The sequence below is a fragment of the Pseudopodoces humilis genome, chromosome 20 (genome assembly GCF_049639895.1).
Source record: "Pseudopodoces humilis isolate 2021_Gansu_Grassland_sample_001 chromosome 20, ASM4963989v1, whole genome shotgun sequence".
In the NCBI taxonomy this organism is placed as follows: Eukaryota; Metazoa; Chordata; class Aves; order Passeriformes; family Paridae; genus Pseudopodoces; species Pseudopodoces humilis.
The window spans coordinates 12,359,847-12,381,389 of NC_142219.1; the positions used below are offsets into that span (position 1 = coordinate 12,359,847).

A 21,543-nucleotide genomic window follows, 5' to 3' on the forward strand; every position below is an offset into this window, starting at 1 on the left:
GTGTGTGCAGCACGACCCAGGGTGTCAGCTGAGGTCAGGGGGTTTTGCCATTTAATTTCATCAGAGGAAGGGCAGTAAGGCAGGACCCAAACCCCAACGTTTATTGCTCCTTATCTATATTATAGCTACTTTTTAAACCAAACTTTTCCAGATTTACTTTTTCACTCCAAGCAAATGCACCTTGAATGTTTTACCCTCATGGGTTTAATGCAGACTTCTCAGAGTTCATGTTCAGTAAGTACAGGCTTGGTTTTGCTACTCAGGTGGTTATCAGAGGGTGCTTCAAATGGAATGATAGAGACCAAAAATAGATTGATTTAGTTGATCTTAATTTTTACTGTGGAGTGCCACTTCTCTGTATTTGATTGAAGCTTGAGATCTGCGAGTCACAGGTAAGAACTGCAGTGTTACAAATGTGACTTGTGTTATTTTCACATCTTTAGGAAAGCTCATGGATTAATACACACATGCTCTTGTATGTTTTTCTAATGTTCAGTTTAAAGGGGACATGGTAAATTTACTGTAAGGATGGTTATAAATCTTTATATTCTTTAGGAAGGCTAAGTCTTGTTGGCTGATAATGATTTAAATGCAAAAATTGAAGTGGATAACTGCAGTCTCCTGACATACATATATTTTAAAATGTGGAATTAAATGAAAACTCCTTTCCCTGATGCATCAATAACAGAGTGAGCTGTGTAGTGCTCTGACTTCTGCAGTGCCTGTGGGGAAGATGTGGATGTGTTGTGCTTGGGTAATGTGCTGAAGAGTCCAAACCTCTGTTTCTTTAAAATGATGATTTATCTTTTAATTGCAACCAGGTCTTTCTTAGTAAATTAGGTTTGTTTTGAGTCACACAGGGAAGGAGTGAATGTTCTCTAAAGGATAAAACGCTTAAATGACTGCTTACATTTTTTGTACTATTATTCCTCCTTCTCAGGGTTTGTTGTAACTACCAAAATAAATGAGTTTCTTTAGGGAAAATAAGTGAGAGAGGTTTAAAATAAGTGTCTGTATATACTAATTTGTTGTGCTTTTGAAAAGGTCATTTAGTATAAAATAGGATACTGGAGGAATATCTCTCTTAGGTAAAAACTGATCTGCTGTAGAGAACTTGGTGTGGTCTGATTTAAGTGAGCAGGTAGGAAGGGAAATCTTCCTGTTCCCCAGAGAAACTCATTCCTGTTGGAATCGCTGTTTGGACAGCAGGATTGACCAAAGGAGGTACAGGTACCCTATGGAATTAATTCCCTTTTCCACATCAGCTAAGTAAGTATCCACTGGTATTCTTCTATGGAAGCTTGTACTTCAATGGATTTTTACTTTAAATAAGAGAAGGGCAGGACTGTGGCTGTTAACAAGAGCGCTGTCAAACTTTGCTTCACTAGCAGAGCTGCAGTCTGTTGCAGAACTCAATTTCAGTTCTAGCTGAAACTGTGTTTTGATACACATCCGTGCCTCAAGCAACCACAAACCCTTCTTTGGTGTCTCTGAAATGCCTAAATATATTTAACTTTGGCTTCGTGCTGTTTAGTTTTTTAGAATAAGCACATTCTGTTAATCCTTCCTGGCACTGAAGGGCTGTGCAGCTTCAGTGCAAGGGAACAAGCCTGTGTACCTTCAATATTATGGAAGTTGTTGTGGAGAAAGTATTTTGGGGACTTGTCCTGACTGAACTCAGCCTCCCTGGGCAGTATGGAGACACGACTTTAGAAATTGTAGTCATTTTTACTTTTGACACATTCAAGATTTGAACATTGCAGAGCATCTACCTTGATTTAATTGATGGAGGACTATTGGCTTAAAGATACATAAAAGTAGAAAAATATACCTTAGAGTCAATGGGTTCTGAAGCAGCACTGTTGTGTCTCTAGAGGAATGCATAGTGCAGTGTGACAAAATTAACTGCTCTATTAAAGACCTCTGTACTTCACACCAGATACTGCTAATGTGTGTAATTGATCTTCCAAACCAGCTACGGGAATTGAAGCCCATTAAAACATTTCTTGAGGCGATGATAAGAGCTGCAAGACTCCTCCATGGGCCTCCTGCCTCCCACATCAAAGGGCTGTGCTGCTTCAGCCCCTGGTGGCTGCTCTGCTGAGGCTCTTGGTGAGATGCTCTTTCACTGCTCCTCACTAAAGCTGGGTACTCAGACAGCTCCACGTCCCTTTCCCATGTGACTTCATGGGCAGGACCCTCTTTAGGTTTCTTTTTCTTTGCCTGCTGTTTGTTTGAGTTGAGGTCCCTCTCCAGCTCTTATTTAAGTGCAGCTTGCGAATGGAAAGTAGTATTTTGCTGTTACGTTTCCTGCTTCTGAAATTAACTGTGACTTTCCACGAGTGGAAAAAGATAGGAATAAACAACTGTCTTAATACTTGGAAGATACTGAGGTGATTTAACTACAGGAGGGAAAGTACTTGCTTTTTCTGCTTTTTCTTTTAGCTTTAGTGAGCTGAGGAGTTCTAAGGCCAGGTTGGATGAGGCTTGGAACCACCCTGGGATAGTGGAAGGTGACCCTGCCCATGGCGGGGGGTAGAACCAGATGAGCTTTAAGGGCACTTCCAACCCAAACCATTCCATGGTTCTGTGAAATCAGCTGAGCAGGGAAGGGCCAGGAAGCAGCAGGTTTGCTGGAGGCAGGGTGCTGGTACATTATCCAAACCAGTTTGTCCATTGTGATTTAAATGCAGGAATTAACAGGAGAAGTGTTTGGGTCCTGAGTGTGTCTTAGTTCCTGTAGGGAGCCAGAGCTCTTCCCTGCTGTGCCTGGCTCAGGGCAGTGCCCCTGGGAATCTTCTCCCTCTGTAGGTAACTTGTCTGGAAACTGCTGGAAGTTTGGAGAGGGTGGAATTGGCAGTGGGCTGGTGGAAATGCCTGGTTGTTCTCCCTGGAAGGAGTTGCTGCTCAAGTGCAGGGAGGGCAGGACCCTGTTCTGGTAAATCCTGGGTGTGCCTGGAACTTGCTGGGTAGATAGGACCCAGCAGAAAGCTCTGTGCTGTCCCTTGAGCTGCTGGGGTTTCCTGACCCAGCTCTTGCTGATCCCTTTATCATGGACAAACACACTTGGCTTTATCTCCTCCAAATTTAACTTTTGGAGTATTTGCACACATGGGGCCTCTGGTGAACGGTGAGTGCTCTTGGTGTCTTGGCAGCCTCGTTGGTGATGCCCAAACAAGTGTGTGGACTGCTCTCTAGCAAACAGCTTTTTGTGAGCCTAGAAAAGCTATTCTGATCCTTGATTAGTTCCTAAAATGTGCAATTTAGGGGGTCACTTCATCAAGAGGGGTCTCTTGTAGCTAAGTAAAGCTGTCTCTCAATTTAGGTCAGCTCTTTTAATATGGTTATTTTATTCCATTCAGGATTGTTTTGCATGGACTAATAAGGGAATACCTGAACTCAAGGCTTTTCTTGGATTGAGTTAATTACTGTTTTATACTGTAAATAATGCTGTGATCAAACATACTTGTCCCCTGTCATGGTAATTGAAGAGACTTTGAAGGGAAGGGCTCTTCATCCTCAGGTTCACAGATTTTGGCAGAAATACATGAATTACTCCTAAAAGCCCCTTCAATTCCATTTAGTACAGAATGCAGTCATGTGCTTGACAGCTCTAAAGTGGATCAGGGCTTTGGGAGGGTTCTTGGTGTCTGAACTGTAAACTCTGCCATTCAAACTGAAACTACTTGAATATTTCACAAAGAAGTGAGCAGGCTAATAGATGAGCAAGCTAATTGATTAGTTTTGTAAAGAAATGTTTTTTCTGCAGGAGCTGAAGTGATTCTTAAGCTGCCTTCAATTCTATAAATCTAAATGTCTTGTAGTTTTTCAGGCTGTGCTGCTCTGAAAGCAAACAACATCTATGGCACTGGTTCATGGTTCCATGATCTGCTCTCTGGGTTAGTTTTGTCTTTTATTGAGGAGTTAGAATATGCTATGCTGGGTCTGAAATGCCAAAGTTGTGTGAATTAAGGAAGGAGGGTGTTTTGTTTGGGAGGAGTATGGGAGCTGTTCCCTTTCTGCTGGCTCACCATGCTTCAGGGAATAGCAGCACAGTCTGTTTTAAAGCAAAACTACCTTAATACCACATCAAAAAAGGCATTTTTGGAGTGTGCCACAATTTTACCGGGTGCTGGGTTAGTTTGAAATATTAACTTTCCCAGTCGTGTAAGGTGATCCAGTGCAAGTCCTGGAGCACAGAGCCTTCCAATGGCTTCCGTTCCTCGATGAAGGCAGTGAGGGTGGATGTGTGGAACTTCTGTGGCCTCCTTGACAGGACAGGTCTTTTCAATGCAGTTGAAGAATTAATGGATTAAAGCTTTACCCATAATTACATTGTGCAAGGTGTGTAAGCAGAGAAAGGGATGTCTCGTTCTAGGTTTTGATAACAGCAAACAGACTTGTGTCCTGCCTGTCCCAGGCTGTGTGGGCAGTGCTGAAGAGGGGCTTTTGTCAGAGTATGGAGTGTCAGGACACAGGGAATGGCTTCCCCACTGCCAGAGGGCAGGGATGGATGGGATATTGGGCAGGAATTGTTCCCTGGCAGGGTGGGCAGGCCCTGGCACAGGGTGCCCAGAGCAGCTGGGGCTGCCCCTGGATCCCTGGCAGTGCCCAAGGCCAGGCTGGGCAGGGCTTGGAGCAGCCTGGGACAGTGGAAGGTGTCCTTGCCCATGGCAGGGGTGGAATGGGATAAGCTTTAAGGTCCCTTCCCACCCAAACCATTCCATGATTGCCAGGCCTCTGTGGGGACCAAGGTCCCCATTATGAACACCTTGTAATAACTGAGGCATTTATTTCTCAGAGCATTAGTAGATTATTAATAACAGGCATTTGCTATTTCAAAAAAGTTGTCTTATGACAAAAGCATCCAGTGGTGTTTCGTTAAAGAGATTTTCAAAGTTTTGTGCCAGAAAAAGTGTGGTGAAAATGAGATCAACTGAGGAGCTGAGAGCTGTGGCTGTGTTGTCCTGAGGAAGTTCAGGGTGAGAGAAAAGTCTCACAGGATTGTATCTTGAAACTCCAGAGGAACCTTCAAATCACATTTACTTCTTGATTCTTCCTATTTTCAAACCTTTCTTTCTCTTCTTTTATTTCTTGTCGGTGTCTGTAGTGTTGCTGTCAGGAAATCCCAGCAGGTGAGGAGCTGTCCTGGGCAGTGTGGGATGCTCCTCTGGGAACGGCTGCTGCCCCTTCCCGCTGCTAAGGCACTTACAGGAGGGTCTGAGCTGCAGCAAGATGTGACTGGAGGAGGGAAGGGGGATGAAGAAGTGTTTTGGGAGGATGAGTAAAACCTTGGAGACTTTGATTAACAGCCACTTCTTGTTTGCTGCCTTCTTCTAGAAAGGCAGAAAGAGTGGAGGGAGTGTGACTCATGGCAAATGGGCTGTGAGGTCCTTAATGGAAAAATGGGAACTGTGAGGAGCAAATTATTCCTTTTTTTCTCCATTATGCCTTTTCAAATGGAAACTTCTGCTGCCTAACCTTGCTGTTTGTTTCCTGACTCCAGTCTGATATTGCCCTGCATTTCACAGCTCTTTGATTACCTGTTGGATTTATGAAATCCCCTTCCCAGCACACCTGGTCACCTTTCCAGCTTAGAACCTCCACAAATCCACTGGGTCTGTGTCCTGTCAGCTTAAATACTAAAATCCAGATTCAGTTCCCTTCCTTCCTGGTGTCTCCACAGTTCAGACTGATCTGTGTAGCTGTTGGTTCTTGGTAGCTGTTCCTCCTCTGTCATGCACATAAAACAGAGGAATATGGAGTAATTGAAATAAAAGGAAAATTACAGACATGGTACGGAAGATCTCTCATGGGTCACTTGTATCCTGGCTTATATATGAATAATTGCAGCCTTTGGATCTCAGGGTTTTATCCAAATGAAAAAGGAATTAGAAGAAAAGAAAGCCTGAAATTTTGTAAGAAGTGTCATTTTGTTGTGGATTTTGATTTCAAGCTTGCTGTCGTCTTTTGACCTGCATTGCTTTGAGATCAGTGAAGGAAAATACTGATGTACAGTCTTTTGTTTGGGAGCACTTTCCAAAAAAGCCTCTTTTTTTGGGGGGGGGATAGTTAATACTGTTATCCCAGCTAAATATTGATTTTTATTCTTGACATAAAGTATGGAAAAACCAGACCTTTCTTAATGCAAAATCAAATTATTGTGTACTATTTGTTGCTATCAGACCCCCAGAAATGCTCCTGCTGCCTTCCTATGCCATTCGAAGCTTTCCTTTCATGATTTTTTTTTTTTGCTTTCACTTTGAACTGTTGCTTTTGCATTTAATTTTGGAAGAGTGCAAGAAGTGATCTTTAACAAATATGCAAAGATAATCAGCTTAATCAAACTGCTTTAAAAGCAGATTAATGCCATTTCTGAGTGGGAAGATGAAGGAAGCCCAAATGCCGACCTGCCGTTAGTGGATGAGTCAGTGCAGTGACAGATGTTGACAAAACTTTTTTGATGCTTTGGACTCTTACAATTAATTTTATTCTTCACTCATAAAAGCAGAGAGAACAGAAAGTGAAATGAGATCTTTTCAAAATGCTCTGATGCAGGACAGTTCCATCCGTGCTGTGGGAACGTGGGATGTTCCATGTGGCTGTTCTGCTCTCCCTGTCAGGTATTTGAGTGTTGCTGTGTGCACACCTTCATCTCCAGCTGCAATGATGTCATTTCATCCAGGAAAGTGGATGAAAGATGGAGAGAACTGGGGTTGTTCAGCCTGGAGGAAAGGAGGCTCTGCTGGCTCTGCACAACTCCCTGACAGGAGGGGGCTGGGCTCTGCTGCCGGGGAACAGGGACAGGAGGAGAGGGAACGGCCCCAGGCTGTGCCAGGTGAGAGTCAGGTTGGATTTTGGGAAGATTTCCTCATGGGAAGGGTTGTCCAACCCTGGCACAGCTGCCCAGGGCAGGGGTGGATCCCCATCCCTGGAGGGATTTAACAGCTCTGTGAATGTGGCACTGGGGACATGGCTCAGTGATGAACACAGTGGTGCCAGATCAGTGGCCTTAAAGGTCTTTTTCAACCTTAAAGGATCTGTGACACGTGGCACTAAAAACCAGAAAACGCCTCCCTTTGGATCTGCATTCCTTCTTCTCCATGTGCACATTTTAGAACTTTCTACTAAGGAGCAGCCTTGTCCTGGATGGTTCCCAGTGCTCCCATCCCTCTCTGGTTTCCAGCTTAGCCACGAGCTGACCACATCCCCCAGCTGGTGGGCAGCTGATAGCAGCACTGTGTTCCTGCTCCTGAGCACGCTAACAATTGTGTAAAAATAGCAGGGAAAGGAAGCTCAAATCCACCAGGAAGAAAAGAAAAAGGAGAGAGGAGGAGAAGAACCTGTAAGCTAAAATGAGCAGGGAGCAGCCAGTCCCAGAGGTGATGAAATAAATGGGGGGGGGGAAATGTGGTAATCCCATGCAAGAGAAGGTTCCTGTCATGGCAGAGCTTGGGTATATGAGAACAGTGATATTGGGAAGTTCAAAATGTAAACAGGAATGCAGAACTTCTCATCAAAAACCACACTTGCATAATGTTAGGTTGGGACATGGTGTGGCACAACCAGCGTGGAAATGCCGTATTTTGGCAAAGGGAGAGGAAAATACGTCTTCAAAATAGTCAATTAGCAGGAAAAAACCTTTATTTGGTTGTTTGTTTACATCTTTATGAGGATAACTGGCAGGTAGAGAAAATCTGGTTTTGTTTTTCTCCCATTATTTTTCCCTTGTGCCATTTCCATGCTTATCAAATCATGGCATGGCTCTCCTGCTTTGGCTGATAGAGCCTTTCAGCAAAGAAACTGTAGAGACAACTTTCCAATCACCTAATTAAACAAACATGTTGATTGAAACTTCTCCAGAGTGCTTTTCCTAGCTATTTGCCAATGTTTTATTAAAATAAATGTCAAGAGAAGCACTGTCACAGGCTCAAATAATTTAGATTTTGGAGTTCCTGTAGTCTGTTGCTGCTTAGAGTAGGGCTGACTTTGATGTTGGATTGAGTAGCCCTTAGAATTCCAGGGGTTGGGCTATGGCCAGGGATGAAAGTTTTACAATTTGGAAACCTTTATTTGGAATTTCCCCCTCCTTGTGTTTCACTGTATGAATGATATACACTGCAACTACTCTACTTCTCCATAACATCTTCCAAGAAAAAAACTGGAGGCGAGACCTTTGTGCTGAGTGTTCACCCAGCGCCAAGGTTCCCAAAAGAGGCACCAGAGCAGGATCTTAGAGCATGATTCAAAGGAAGAGTGAAGTGTTGTTGTTCCCATCCCCTTCATTCCTGGAGCAGAGTCACTTCTGACATATTTGAATTGGGCAGTGACAGGATGTCCTTGGGCACCTGTGCTGGAATCAGGGGAGGGGACTGTGCCCTGCCCAGGTGAGACCCCACCTGCAGAGCTACCCCAGCCCAGGAAGGACCTGGAGCTGCTGGAGCCAGTCCAGAGGAGGCCACGGAGATGCTCCAAGGGCTGGAGCCAGGCTGGGAGAGCTGGGGGTGCTCACCTGGAGAGGAGAAGCTCCAGGGACACCTCAGAGCCCCTTCCAGGGCCTAAAGGGGCTCCAGGAGAGCTGGAGAGGGACTGGGGACAAGGGATGGAGGGACAGGACACAGGGAATGGCTTCCCACTGCCAGAGGGCAGGGCTGGATGGGATATTGGGCAGGAATTGTTCCCTGGCAGGGTGGGCAGGCCCTGGCACAGGGTGCCCAGAGCAGCTGGGGCTGCCCCTGGATCCCTGGCAGTGCCCAAGGCCAGGCTGGAGGAGGTTTGGAGCAGCCTGGGACAGTGGAAGGTGTCCCCGCTCATGGTAGGATGGACACTGGATGGGCTTTAATATCTCTTCCCACCCAAACCATTCCGTGTTAATCCAAACCAGCTCTGAGAGTGTGACATTCCAATAAAGGTGCTGCATCCCAGCCCATCCTTCAAAGACTCACTTGACTCAGGATTTAGTGAAAGGATCCTGTCCCTTTTCCATCTCCTCTCTGTCTTTCCTGATGGTGCTGATTCCCTTCTGTGGCTCACACAGCTGAGGTGCTGCAGAGGAAATGTTGGGAGCACCTGGAGGGGGTGGCTACATCCCTATCCTGAGGGGCAGCTCCTGGGATGTGCTGGGATGTGTTAATTAAACAGCTACTCCTGACCCGGGACTGTTCCATCAGGAATTGGTGTTTTGGAGAGGGCCAGCAGAACTCATAGCAACGTTTCTTCTTACAGGCAGCTTTTCTTACTTATACTGGCAGAAGTTGTTGACTTAGGAAGTGATAACATTGCAGGCTCTTATCAGAGCCCAGCAGCCTTGCAGCAGGAATGCTGATGAGCGTGTCAGGGGGGGTTTGCTGAGCTCTGGCAGCAACAAAGCGGAATTATTAATGCTTATATTGGAACATTTTTCTCCTGTTTTTAAACTTCTTGACAAAACTCTTGAGCTTTGGTGGCTTCTTCCAAGCCTCATTAAAATCAATAAAAAGCTTGTTGCAGATTTTGTGAAGGGTTTTTTTGGGGGGATTTTTTTATTTTCTCATTTGGACTGAAACCACACAAAATCAGTCCAGCTTCTGCACCCGAAGTGTGTATCTTGCTTTTTGAAAAGCAAATACGTGTCCTGAACAGCCCCTGAGGAGTCATTCTGGGGTTGTATAGTCTGCCTTTTGATCTGTTTTGTGTGTGTTTAATAAACTTGCTCCATATTCCTCTCAAAGGTGACTTTGTATCAACAAGCAGCTGTGAAGTTGAACTTGTTGCATGTTCAAGCTGGTACCTCACAGTCAAACTGTCTCCTTTCCCATCTGGCTGCTGGGGTTGATTATCAACCCATAAAGTTACTGGGATTGGTGTTTGCCTTGTTGGCCAAGAGAGATTTTTTTAAAAATAAAAACAAAGTTGACCTCTGTTGCAGGTAATGAAATGTTGCTTTTAGAAACTGTTTTATGAAATGGTAAATTGAAGTTTAGCTGAGGTTTTGGACAGCTGGCATTGACACAGGGGCTTTCTGTTCGAGCACATCCTCAGCTCCCTGTTTGTGTAAATACTGAGATTCCATGAGATTCCCGAAAGTGTCCATCATGTCAGATGGCAGAATTCCTTATGGTGCATCTCAGTTTGTATTAGAATTTTGGAATCATGAAAACCCTGCATGGGAAGGGACCCTCAGGGATCATTGATCCAGGGCCTGCCCAGACCCACCCTGGGCACCCCTGGCAGCACTGTCCAAACACTCCTGGAGCTCTGGCAGCCTCGGGGCCGTGCCCATTCCCTGGGGAGCCTGGGCAGTGCCAGCACCTCTGGGGGAAGAACCTTGCCCTGACATTCTGGTGGCTGAAACTGTCCCCAGCACTCGAGGAGAGGCCACCCCAGAGCAGAGCTGGACAATCCCCTCCCTCACACAGCTGGCGATGCTGGGCCTTGGGCACAACTCTTTGAAGTGCACAAGTTTTGATGCACAACTTCTTCAACTATTTCTTTCTACTCCATCAGTCCTAAAATAATATCTCCTTTTTCTGTGTATTACATATTTTCCCTGTCATAAGCCATAAAGTAAAGGATACAATGAACGCAAAATACAAAAATATTTTATTTCATTTACCAGAATGTAAAAATTATCAGTAGTTGTGGCACATCAAAGTACAGGCAAACTATTTCCAGCAGCAGGATTATATGGTGGAGAAATTGGACTTTCCAGGCACATCCAGATGGAGTGTGCTACTGGGAGAGTTTCCAAGTTTCTGTGAAGACCAAACCTCTAGATACAAGGGAGTGGTGTCCCATCAGTTTGGCTGCTTGTGTGCTTCAGGAACAATTGAGGTTAGGCTGGAACTTTTAATTTTAGGGTTTGGGTATTTTAGTGTCGAACTTATGTCCTTCTGATGCCACAGGAGACATCTGTTGGTCCTGTTGGAGTGACAGTTGGAATGAAGCAGATCAGATGTTTTCTCCATATAATTTTTTATAAATGTGTATTTCTGGCACAATGCCTCGTTTTTGATGCAAAAAGTGTTTGTATAGCACTTGAAAATTCAAAGGAAAGGGCTTGCCAGGAGTGGCCTCATGAGCATTGCTGATCCTTGGGAGTTTTGCACCATTGGACTAAAGCACATGGGCAGCAACCACTTTTGGGGGTCTTCATTGACTTTCTTGGGGCCAGGAATGCCAACAGCAGTGTAAAATTAAACCCACTTTGAAGATCAGTATAAATCCAGTTGGATCTTCTATAAAACTCTCCTGTAGCTCATATTGTGAAGTAACCTAGGCTTTGTTCACTCATCTATGAAAATCTCAATCACTTTGTGGTCATGATTTCAGAACTGCTCCTTGCTAGAAAAGAGGCCTTTTCCAGGTGTATCCATCGGAATCCAGTCCTGGAATTCCCTCTCTGGGCATGTTAAGCTCTTGTTACAGGCACTGAGACTTTCTCTTTTTCCTCTTGAATGAATCCAGATTCCTCTCACAGTGGAGTGTCCTGTCTAGGCTGCTGGTTCAGAAGTGGTTTTTTCATGGGAAGTTTATGTTTTAAAGTGTTGTCTTTGTATTTGCAGCTGCCAATGTGAAGTGTCAGAAGAGAACAGTTGGACCTTTCTGGGACAAGAGAGGACTGTTTATTCTCTCGTTCTTTGGTAAGAAGTGCATTATTTTGGGATGATCAGCTGCTTGTTTGTGGATTCTGTGCTCATCATTTATTATTCTTTTAATTAAATGAAGTGTTTTCCAAGATCTTAGACAAAAGTTAGTATTTCACTGAGTTGGAATTTGCAACCTTTAATTATTGAAAAAGGTTCCTGCCTCTTAGTTGTGCCCAAGCTTCAAATACGATTCCTTGCCCTGTTCTATTCCTGAATAATGTGCAAATATTTGTGTTGTCAGCTGCTCTCCCAGGAAATCCTGGTGAAAGTTACTTATTCCTGCAACCTGTTGTGTCAGGAAAGAGGAGATACCTCCTTGTCAGGGACAAAATGAGGGAAACTGAGTGTTTATCCTTATCTCAGAAATTTCCTTCCACCTGCCAAAGGGGGAGAAGTGTTTTCAGTTTGCACCAGAAGCATCTTTTGTTCGAGGTACAGCACATTCCTGAATGTTCAATTCTCAAATTTTCTAATGTTCCTTTGCTAAAAAATTTGAATTCCAAACTCAGAGGGCAACTGTGCCACAGTATGTAAACAGCTCAGGGGTCAGCTCAGTCTGATTTCATTAAAATAAATGGAATTCAGTTTGGATGGGGAAAGTAAGGGGACAAAGTGAAATGCTTGGAGTCTTCATTTTTCATTTTTTTCCCTCCAGTTTTTCCTTTTCCTTGCTGAAAGTCCAATTGCATTTAAGTATATGTGAATTTAAACGTTCCTTTATTTAACTAATCTTTTTTGTTTAGAATCACTGGCAAACAGATGGTTATTGCTACTCTTAATTATGTACATAATTTAAACCAGAAGACACATCTGAAACAAAAAGTAATTAAGATATTCCCATAGAGAACAAAGTCTGAGGTTACAACCTTTGCTCATCATTTATCCTTTCAAGCAGAACATAAGGATGGAGAATTAACAAGACCATTCTCTTTTCTGATGTAATTTAACACACATGGAATTGCAGGTAAAAGGGCAGACTGTGAATTGGTAACATCACCTTTTTTTGGCTTCACTCCTGACCAAACCCAATATTTGTACCAATAAAACCAAGTTTGACTGCTCTGTGTATAAGCTGGCTGATGTTTTTATGTGATCCTGTTGATAAGGAGGAGCCTGAATTCAAGGCTGCTTTCCTGACCAGTTTTTTTTTTATCTGAGCTGTGTTTTTACCTTTCTATTTCACTTCTGGGAAATGGGTTTTACTCTCAGGGCAGAGCTGCAGTTGAACAAAATGAGAATTCTCCTTCCATTCTGCAGTCCTAAAAGTGGTGTGGATCATCCTGAGAATGGATTTATGCAGCTGCTTGGTGCTGGGCTGCCTTTGTCCCCAGCTGTCCCTCGGAGCTGCACGGTGGGGAATGATGGTGGGAAAGGTTCAGAGTGCTTGGTAGAGTTGATGGTACAGAAACCATTCTTAATTCCAAGGCTTCTAAAGCCAGAAATGCCCTTATGAGGTGTCAACAGTCACTGGGATCCTCCTTCTGTTCCCATGGGAAGAGTTGGTGAACTGGAAATGGTTTAGAAAGCTTTGGGATGGAAAGAAATGTGGATTCAGGTGTGGTTCTGGCTGTCCTGAGCAGTGTGTGGTGGATCCCTGCTCCCAGAGCTGTTCCCTTTTCCTTTTGCTCAGCCCAGTGACCTTCAGCTGCAGGAGGGAGCGGGATCAGCTCATGGACGTGATGGGAAAGGAATGATTTCTCTCCAAGTATTCACTGTCCATCATCTCAGAAAGCCTCGTTGTAACAATTCAGCCTTTTTGCTATTTCTGTCACCAATTTTCAGCACTTCTTTGGTGGCAGGGAAGTTGCTGAAGCGTTTCACTAATGCCCAGCAGCAGCCAGAGCGAAGTGTTTGCTTTAGAACCAGTCCTATAACTTCATGTACCATTTATCTTGGCAGCATCACCCTTTGGATCTGATAATCCTGATCCAAACTGAAACAGGCAGCCTTTTTTTCCACATAGCTTTCCCAAAATTCACCTTAAAAAGGAAGATCCTCACATGGAAAAAGCCACACTGTCACAGTAGAAACTGTTCTGCACTGAATGCAGGAGTTAGACTGAAACATGGTTCTTTGGGTAGTCTCTGCTGGAGGTTTATGCTGGATTTCAGGAGCACAGCTGTAAGATATTTAAAAAGACCAAATTTTCCAGGCTAATACTGGTTTTATTAATATGTAGGTGATTATATAATAAACTTAAAAACTACATATATCTAATCAAAATACAAAATTTTTCCAGCATAGTGCCTATTAAATTAAAACTTTTCCTCAGAGATACTAAGCAAGCTTCAAATTTTTAATAAAGCAATTTTTTAAAAATTAAGTTGGTGTTTCTTTGCTAATTGTGTGTGAAGCTGAAGGAGTTCTTTGAAATAACAGGGTATTTTTTATATCATACAATCCTGGAATGGGTTTGGTCTGAACAGACCTTAAAGCCCATCCAGTGCCACCCCTGCCATGGCAGGGACACCTCCCACTGTCCCAGGCTGCTCCAAGCCCCAATGTCCAGCCTGGCCTTGGGCACTGCCAGGGATCCAGGGGCAGCCCCAGCTGCTCTGGGCACCCTGTGCCAGGGCCTGCCCACCCTGCCAGGGAACAATTCCTGCCCAATATCCCATCCATCCCTGCCCTCTGGCACTGGGAGCCATTCCCTGTGTCCTGTTGCTTCAGGCCTTTGTCCCAAGTCCCTCTCCAGCATTCCCAGGATTTTATATCTACTTTTTGCATTAATTTTTAGTGAATCCATGGCAGTTTGAGCTCAATTCTGCTCATCATTTCCCCCTTTTATGTAAATATATTTACACATATGTGAAGATACTTGATGTGCAGCTGCTGCTCCTTTGCCCTCTGCCAATATTCCATATCAAGCACACGGTGTGTTTAGGGCTCCCTGCAGTGCTGGGAGCTGATGGATTGAAGTGGTTTTCTCTGTCAGCCTCAATACTGATAATTTGAAATACATTTATAAGTAAAGTGAAATACAAACTTTGGATGTGAACTGAGAGCTGACTGCACTCATGTGATGGATTTTCATTTGTAAGTTTTGTATGCCACAGTCTGCAAACCCCATAAATACCTGAGTGAATCCTGATGGAGTAGAAAAGGGAACAACCTACCTGGATTTAAAAAGTGTAAAATCAATCTCAAACCTAAATTTTAACTCCTCTATTCACTTCAGTCATTAAGTTCCTAATTGTGTGATTTGCATAATCTCAGGACTGTGTTAATATTCCCAGAAAACCTGGAGATGATCAAAGCTTGGGGGGTTGTTGGGTACTGGATAGAACAAGTCCCCAGGGTAGTGATCTGGAACTCCTGGAAAGGTCAGTGCAGGAAAAGGGATATTTCAGTACATCCATGGATATCAAAAATGAGCCATAAGTGTAAAATTAGAATTTTCATCCCAGTAAGAATTCCAGTTCATATGCTGTAGTTGAAACAAGCTTGTTCCAGGAGAATCCAAACCTTGTGTTTCACACCAGATCAGCCTAAAGGATCCAAACAATCCCTTTGGATTTGTAACCCACGGATTTCTGATTCACCATCTGCAAACAACTTGGGAGAAAATTCCGGGGGATCCAGAAAGATGAACGTGTTTTAATTTAAATTATATAAACACTAGTCTAATTGCTGCCTTCAGACAGGTGTTCTCCCAGCAGCACATCCAAAGGTAATTTTTCAGGATGAACAGAAGGAACCAGACACATTTTGAAACAATTTTGGCTCTCAGAAGAGGGAGCTTCTATGGATTTCATCTTTTCATAATTACTGTTTGCTCTCAGTTTTCTAACAGCTACATTCACAGTATTTAAAAGCTAATTTGTATTTATTTGCCAAAAGAAAATGGATCTTATTTCATCGTAATACTTTCCTGTTTTCTAGATTTTAATAAGTGAAGAGCTCAAAGTATTGCAAGTAAAGACGAGGATTCCTCCTCCTGCCCAGGGCCTGTCATGGTAAGCAAAGGGGCTTTGCAGGGTCTGTGGCAGAGCAGAAGAGTTTAAAATGGGAAAAACATTAGGGATTTAATGTTTACATGTGGGGTTGTTGAGTTGTAGGCATAGTGCTAATGCTTTTTTCCTAATGCTGCGATAAATCTTACAGCTTTTAATGGCTTTATTAATCAGGCTGTAGGAAGGAAACCTGTTGCTAATACCAAATATGTTGTCAGAAAGCCTGTGTTAGAAACTTGAGTGGAATTCTCTGGAGACTTGATCCTGTGGGAGCTTTTCCTTGGCTGTGGGTGGTTGGGGAAGGTGGCAGCAGGTGCCAGTGCTGCAGGTGACTGTCACACTTTGTTCCTCAGGATGAGGAGACTCAGCACAGCCTTGAATGCATCCAGGCTAATCAGATTTTTCCCAGGAAGCAGCTGATCCGAGAGGATGAGAACCTTCAGGTAATCACCACACTGCTGTTCAAATCACACTGTCTCCAGTTGGTTATGGATTCTCTGGCCTCTCCTCTAGAATTTTAATTCACAATTAGCACAGAAACTCATTTTCCTATTAAATACTCCTTTATTCTTGGGAGGACAGAGAACTTAGGCATTTTATTACAAGAAATTCCTTCAAGTGTCTGAAAAATGTCACTGCCACCTGTGCACTAATTCCAAGGGTCAGGTTTTATTCCATAGTCTAGAACTCTGTTGTTTTGAAAAAGCAGCACTAAGCTGATTAAACACTGCCTTTGCATCTTGTTATTGTGAAACCAAAAGCCTTCTGTTGCACAAAAAGAGATATTATTAAATTTCTTTATTTTCCAAAGCTCTTTATGAAATCAGTTTAGTTCAAATGATTTATTATAGAATCATGAATAGTTTGGGTTTGAAGAGGTTTTAAAGCCCATCCAGTGCCACCCCTGCCATGGCAGGGACACCTCCCACTGTCCCAGGCTGCTCCAAGCCCCAATGTCCAGCCTGGCCTTGGGCACTGCCAGGGATCCAGGGGCAGCCCCAGCTGCTCTGGGCACCCTGTGCCAGGGCCTGCCCACCCTGCCAGGGAACAATTCCTGCCCAATATCCCATCCAGCCCTGCCCTCTGGCAGTGGGAAGCCATTCCCTGTGTCCTGTCCCTCCATCCCTTGTCCCCAGTCCCTCTCCAGCTCTCCTGGAGCCCCTTTAGGCCCTGGAAGGGGCTCTGAGGTGTCCCTGGAGCTTCTCCTCTCCAGGTGAGCACCCCCAGCTCTCCCAGCCTGGCTCCATGTAGACACTCTTATATCAACTGAAGAGTTTCATTTTAATATAAAGAATTTTTATTTGATTCAAGCTACTTTGGTGTAAAATCAGATCACTTTCAAGTTGAGCATTTACACTTTCTACCCAGCTCAGCTAAACTGGGCTTAAGTCCCATTTTTAATTAACCAGTGACAATTTCCATGTGTGGTGTAATGAACTGCAGGTTTCTGACTTTATAAGGCAGCAGCTTGTGCATTTTCATATTTACTGTGAGAAATAAGGAGCAAAAAGCTTGATTTGTCCAAGTTCAGCTTTGTAGCATTTAGAGAGTCAGCCTAGGCTGGTTACCTGAGCTTGTTGGGTGAATAGTGGGGAAATAGCAGGGAACATTATTCATCCTGGATGTTTTGCCTACTTTAGGATGAATTTAATAACATTATGGAAATGTCACTCTCCATTAAGTAAGGAGTGAGAGCATAAATTAAGGGCTTTGTCAGCCTGCTTGCCAAGATGTGATGATATTTTTCATAAAAATTCATTGCTTTCCCTGACCAGGCACTTACCACTCAGGAAAAGTAACATAAAATAAGGGATCATTTAAGAAAAAGGCTGCAATTAACCTCAGAGCCAACCCTACCTGATGTTCCTCCTTAGCAGCAATAACAGGGCTGAATTCTCAGCAGGCTTTGTTTGATTTCTTGTGCTGCAAGAGGGGCAGATTTTTGGGAAATGGTTTCTGAAATCAGATTTTTGCTGCCTTTCTGCAGGTGCCGTTCATTGAGCTCCACGGTGAGAGCACGGAGTACGTGGGACGAGCAGAGGATGCCATCATTGCCCTTTCCAACTACAGGCTCCACATCAAATTCAAGGAATCTGTTGTGAATGTAAGTGCTTCCAGTTGTTCTGATCTCAGTGGAAATAACAGAATTTGGGATAAGAGTACAGTGATTCCCTCCCTTTTAAGAATGAAAAATCTTTTTCTGATATTCAAATCGATTTCTTAGGGACAATAGATATGTATTTAGGCACCAAAGGATGACTCAACAGCTCTGAAAATCAGATATCGTAAGGAAATCTCACATCCCTCAACCTTCACAGCTGTCTGTGTCAGCCACCTGTTGTCCCCAAGCTCAGTGGGGAGAAATAGTCAGTATTCCAAGGTGCTTTTGGAGCACCTAAACCTGATTTGTGCCTTGCTTGGAGCTTCAGGAGGTGGGAGTGGGTCCAGCTGCTGATATTCTGTGCCAGATTTTGGGTGGTTTGAGTGCAATCTTTGATGTAACAGGTCAGGAGTGGGACCTCACCTGCAATACATTTCTTTAGGGAGTTTTATTCCAAGTGTCCATTCCTTAAAGTGGTTCCATCTCCACTTCCTCTGGTACCAGACACAGTTAAATGGGTATTGGACAGTCCTGGGATGCTCACACAGACCAGTTCCACCAGCTGGGGACACTTCAGTGTGGAAATCAAAAGTGCTCTGAGGAATGCCAGGGAATGATGGAGTTGTTTTATTAGAGAAGCCATTAGAGCATGAACTGCACTTCCTGTCCTTAGGATAATTAGGGATATTACTTTATAGGGATTTTCAGTTCAGTCTTTTTGAGCATAGCAAGAATTGATGTTTTCTCAAATCACATTCCTTGATTGTGTTCAGGGAAGAGTCCACAGAAGCTTGTCAATAGTCCCATGTTTATTTTTCTTCCCTGACTTTCACATGCAGTGTTCTGCCCTCTCATTCCATGTGATATCTCATTATCATTAGTGTCATTAACCAGAAATAATCAGAGTATGAGGTAGAGCAAAATATAAATCAATCTTTGTAACCGTATATGACTATCACTACTAACTTCCTATGAACTCCACTGAAATCCAGGGCAGGGGGGGTTTGGGATGTCTTTAAGGATAAAACATTCTTCAGTAATTAAGAACTATATTTAAATTTTTAATTTTGGCTGTAATGATCCCTTTGGTTATTGTTGACCAAAATTCTTGATCAGATGGTGATTTTCTATCTCAGATCTTCACTGAGTGATTTTTAATTGGGCTCATCTTGATTCTTTCCCACTGTTTTTATGTCACCACAGCTGTTCAGCAAATACCTGTAAGAAATTCTTCATTGCTGGGCTGTGGCTTTTCCCTCTTATTTGGTTACAGTTCCCTGGCTGTGAAAATGGTGCTGTGACACCTCAGTGAGAAGCACAGAGCTCCAGATCACCTGGGCTGGGAAAGAAATGCATTCAAAGTTGTTAATGTTCTCATTGCAACAGTGCAGAAAAGGGCTGTGTGTGGAGATCTTTCCCATGGATAATTTCCTAGATCTCAGTGCTAATACGAACATGGTGTTTCAAATGCAAAAACAAAAGCTCCCACAGACCATGCATAAATTGGGGGGATTATGACATTCAGGGGTGTTGACTTACATTTATCCACAGGATAAAAGTGTAGACTCAACAGGGATCTCTCTGTGCACAAGGGAGGTTTGGTTCCCAGGCCCAACTCTATTGATTCCTTAAGAAAATGTCAGACTTTGCAGCTGCTGAGTGTTTCTGTCTAATCACTTTCCTCCCTGTAAGCTAATTGCATTGATGGGAGAATTAACATTTTAGTGGAGTTTGTGGAAGCATGGATTGTATGTAATCTCTTTCCAATGGTGGATTTTGGACACAGTACCAAAGAAAAGTCATGATGAGGGGGGACTTTGATGAGGAGGTGAGTTTTAGCATGAGCTCTCCCTTGCTTGGAAAATGGTTGGATTCCTCATGTCCATGGCTGTTGTGGTTCATCCCTGCTGGAGAGTGGCATAATCTTTGTCTTGTCCTCAAGCCCTGCTGCCCAAATCCTTCACACTCAGAGCACAACAGTTGTGAGAGAAGAGGGGGCTCAGAGGTGGCACTCAAGACAAATCCAAAGTATCATCAGCTGGAATTAAAAGCAAAATTTGCTTCAGACTCTCCTTCTGGGTTCCATGAACCTGGGGGAGATTCAGCTCCCTCCACCCTGGAGTCCTTCAGAGCTGTCCTTGCACCCTCAGTGCCTCCATGTGCTGCCTCATCCCACGCTCCAGGACACCCAGCCTTGGCCTTGTGTTTGTTAAAGCCACCAGCCTGCACCACAACCACGACACATTATTCCAGCTCTGAGCTGGGAAAACAAGGAGGAAACCCCAGTTCCAGCTCCCAGGCTGGGTGCCACAGGAAGTCCTGGAGAGGTTTGGGCCAAATGGGGCACAGGAAGGGTCTTTAGCAGGGCCACTAGTGCTTGCAGCAGCCTGGCCATCATCCACTGCATCCCACTGGGAATTGTGGGCATGGATTGGGCCATGGGGGGTTGTTTCAGCATTGAAAATGTAACTTGTGCTTTTTCTAACTACAGAGCTGTATTTCTCTAAATACATTTTGTACTGCTCTTAGATAACAGACAGCTCCAGTCATCAAAATAATTTTTAAAACCCCCCAAAAATAAAAAGTTGGAGTTGTAGAATGTTGCTGTTACTTAAAATGAGATAATTTTAAATAAGAGACAGTAGGGAGATACTGCAAGAGCAGGATGCTCCTGTACTCCCTATAATGGGATGTAATTTGCCTCAGATAACAATGCATGTTTATTCTTATAAAAGCCAAAATGATTGCTTCTCCCTGCCTGGTTTCCATGCCATTATTAGAGGGAAGTGCCTGCAGATAGAATTGATGGCTCTTCCAGGAACGGGCTCTGGGTGTCGGGCTGGCAGCAGCCTGAAGGATGTGCGGTGGGAAGGGAAGGTTATCAGGGAGGGAGGGAATGACGGGAGATAATTCCACTGAGCTTTGCTGGGAGAAGAATAATGGGCAAGAAGGGGATTGAAAACACAAGAGGACCAGAGGACAAATTTTTATGACTGGGAAGGAAAATTAAAAAGATTAATGGGAAGGTTGTCCTGAAGAAAAAGCTGCAGATTGTGAGGGAATCACTAGTGGGCTGTTGGAGGGGAATGGATGGCTGGGGAGCAGAGGGCACAGGGAAAGGGCAGGGAACAAGGAGTGACTTTGGAAGAAGGAAATTAAAAGTAATGCAGGAGAAGAATTAGTTTGTCATTAGAGTGCAGACAGAAAGAAGAGGAGCTGCAAGCAGAATGCCAGGACGAGGGAAAAGGTTGAGAACTGTTTAAAGGAAGATGGACATGGGAAAAAACAGAATAAAGCAGGGCTTGGGGAATAAAAAGAAAACAGACAAAGCAGCACTGGACTTAAAAAGCAGTTCTGGAATTAGACTCAGCTGAGAAAGATGCCTTACTTTCCATGTTGGTGCCATTAAACTCAGTGGTAGTTTAAATAAGTTATTTCAGAATATTTAAGTTGGAAAAGCCCTTCCAGGTTATCGAGCCCATCCTGTGCCCAATCCCCACCTTGTCCCCAGCCCAGAGCAGTGAGTACCACATCCAGTCCTTCCTTGGACACTTCTGGGGATGTGGAGTACAAACCTCCCTGGGCATCCCTTCCAATGCCTGACCACCCTTTCATGGAGAAATTCCTTCTGGGAATTATTGGAGGTCTGTGTGAGGTTGGCCAGTCATGAAGACAGACTGGAAGATTCTCCAGTCTGAGCTCCATTCCTGTCCATTGATCAGACAAAACTCTGGCAATTTACCTGCCTGGCAGACTGGGATCAAGCAGGAGAAGGCTTGGAAGGGAATGAGCATGTGAAGTACAGGGATCAGCTGTGGAACAGAGCACTTGGAGTGGTCAGTGCTGCACTTCAGTCCTCTGC

General features: G+C 44.0%; 1 protein-coding gene across 7 annotated transcripts in view; it reads left to right on the forward strand.

Moving 5' to 3' along the window:
* The window catches only part of MTMR3 (myotubularin related protein 3), a 74,606-nt gene that overhangs the window by 19,999 nt on the left and 33,064 nt on the right, over nt 1-21,543 (forward strand). For 6 of the 7 annotated variants that reach the window (XM_014253790.2, XM_014253793.2, XM_014253795.2 and 3 more), the window contains 4 exons: nt 11,544-11,621; nt 15,510-15,583; nt 15,934-16,023; nt 17,568-17,684. In XM_014253790.2, the coding sequence (XP_014109265.2) occupies nt 15,581-15,583; nt 15,934-16,023; nt 17,568-17,684 (210 nt within the window). In that variant the 5' untranslated portion in view covers nt 11,544-11,621; nt 15,510-15,580. Of the gene's footprint in view, nt 1-3,111; nt 3,131-11,543; nt 11,622-15,509; nt 15,584-15,933; nt 16,024-17,567; nt 17,685-21,543 lie in introns of those variants that run through there. The other variant, XM_088065035.1, reaches the window with a different exon arrangement.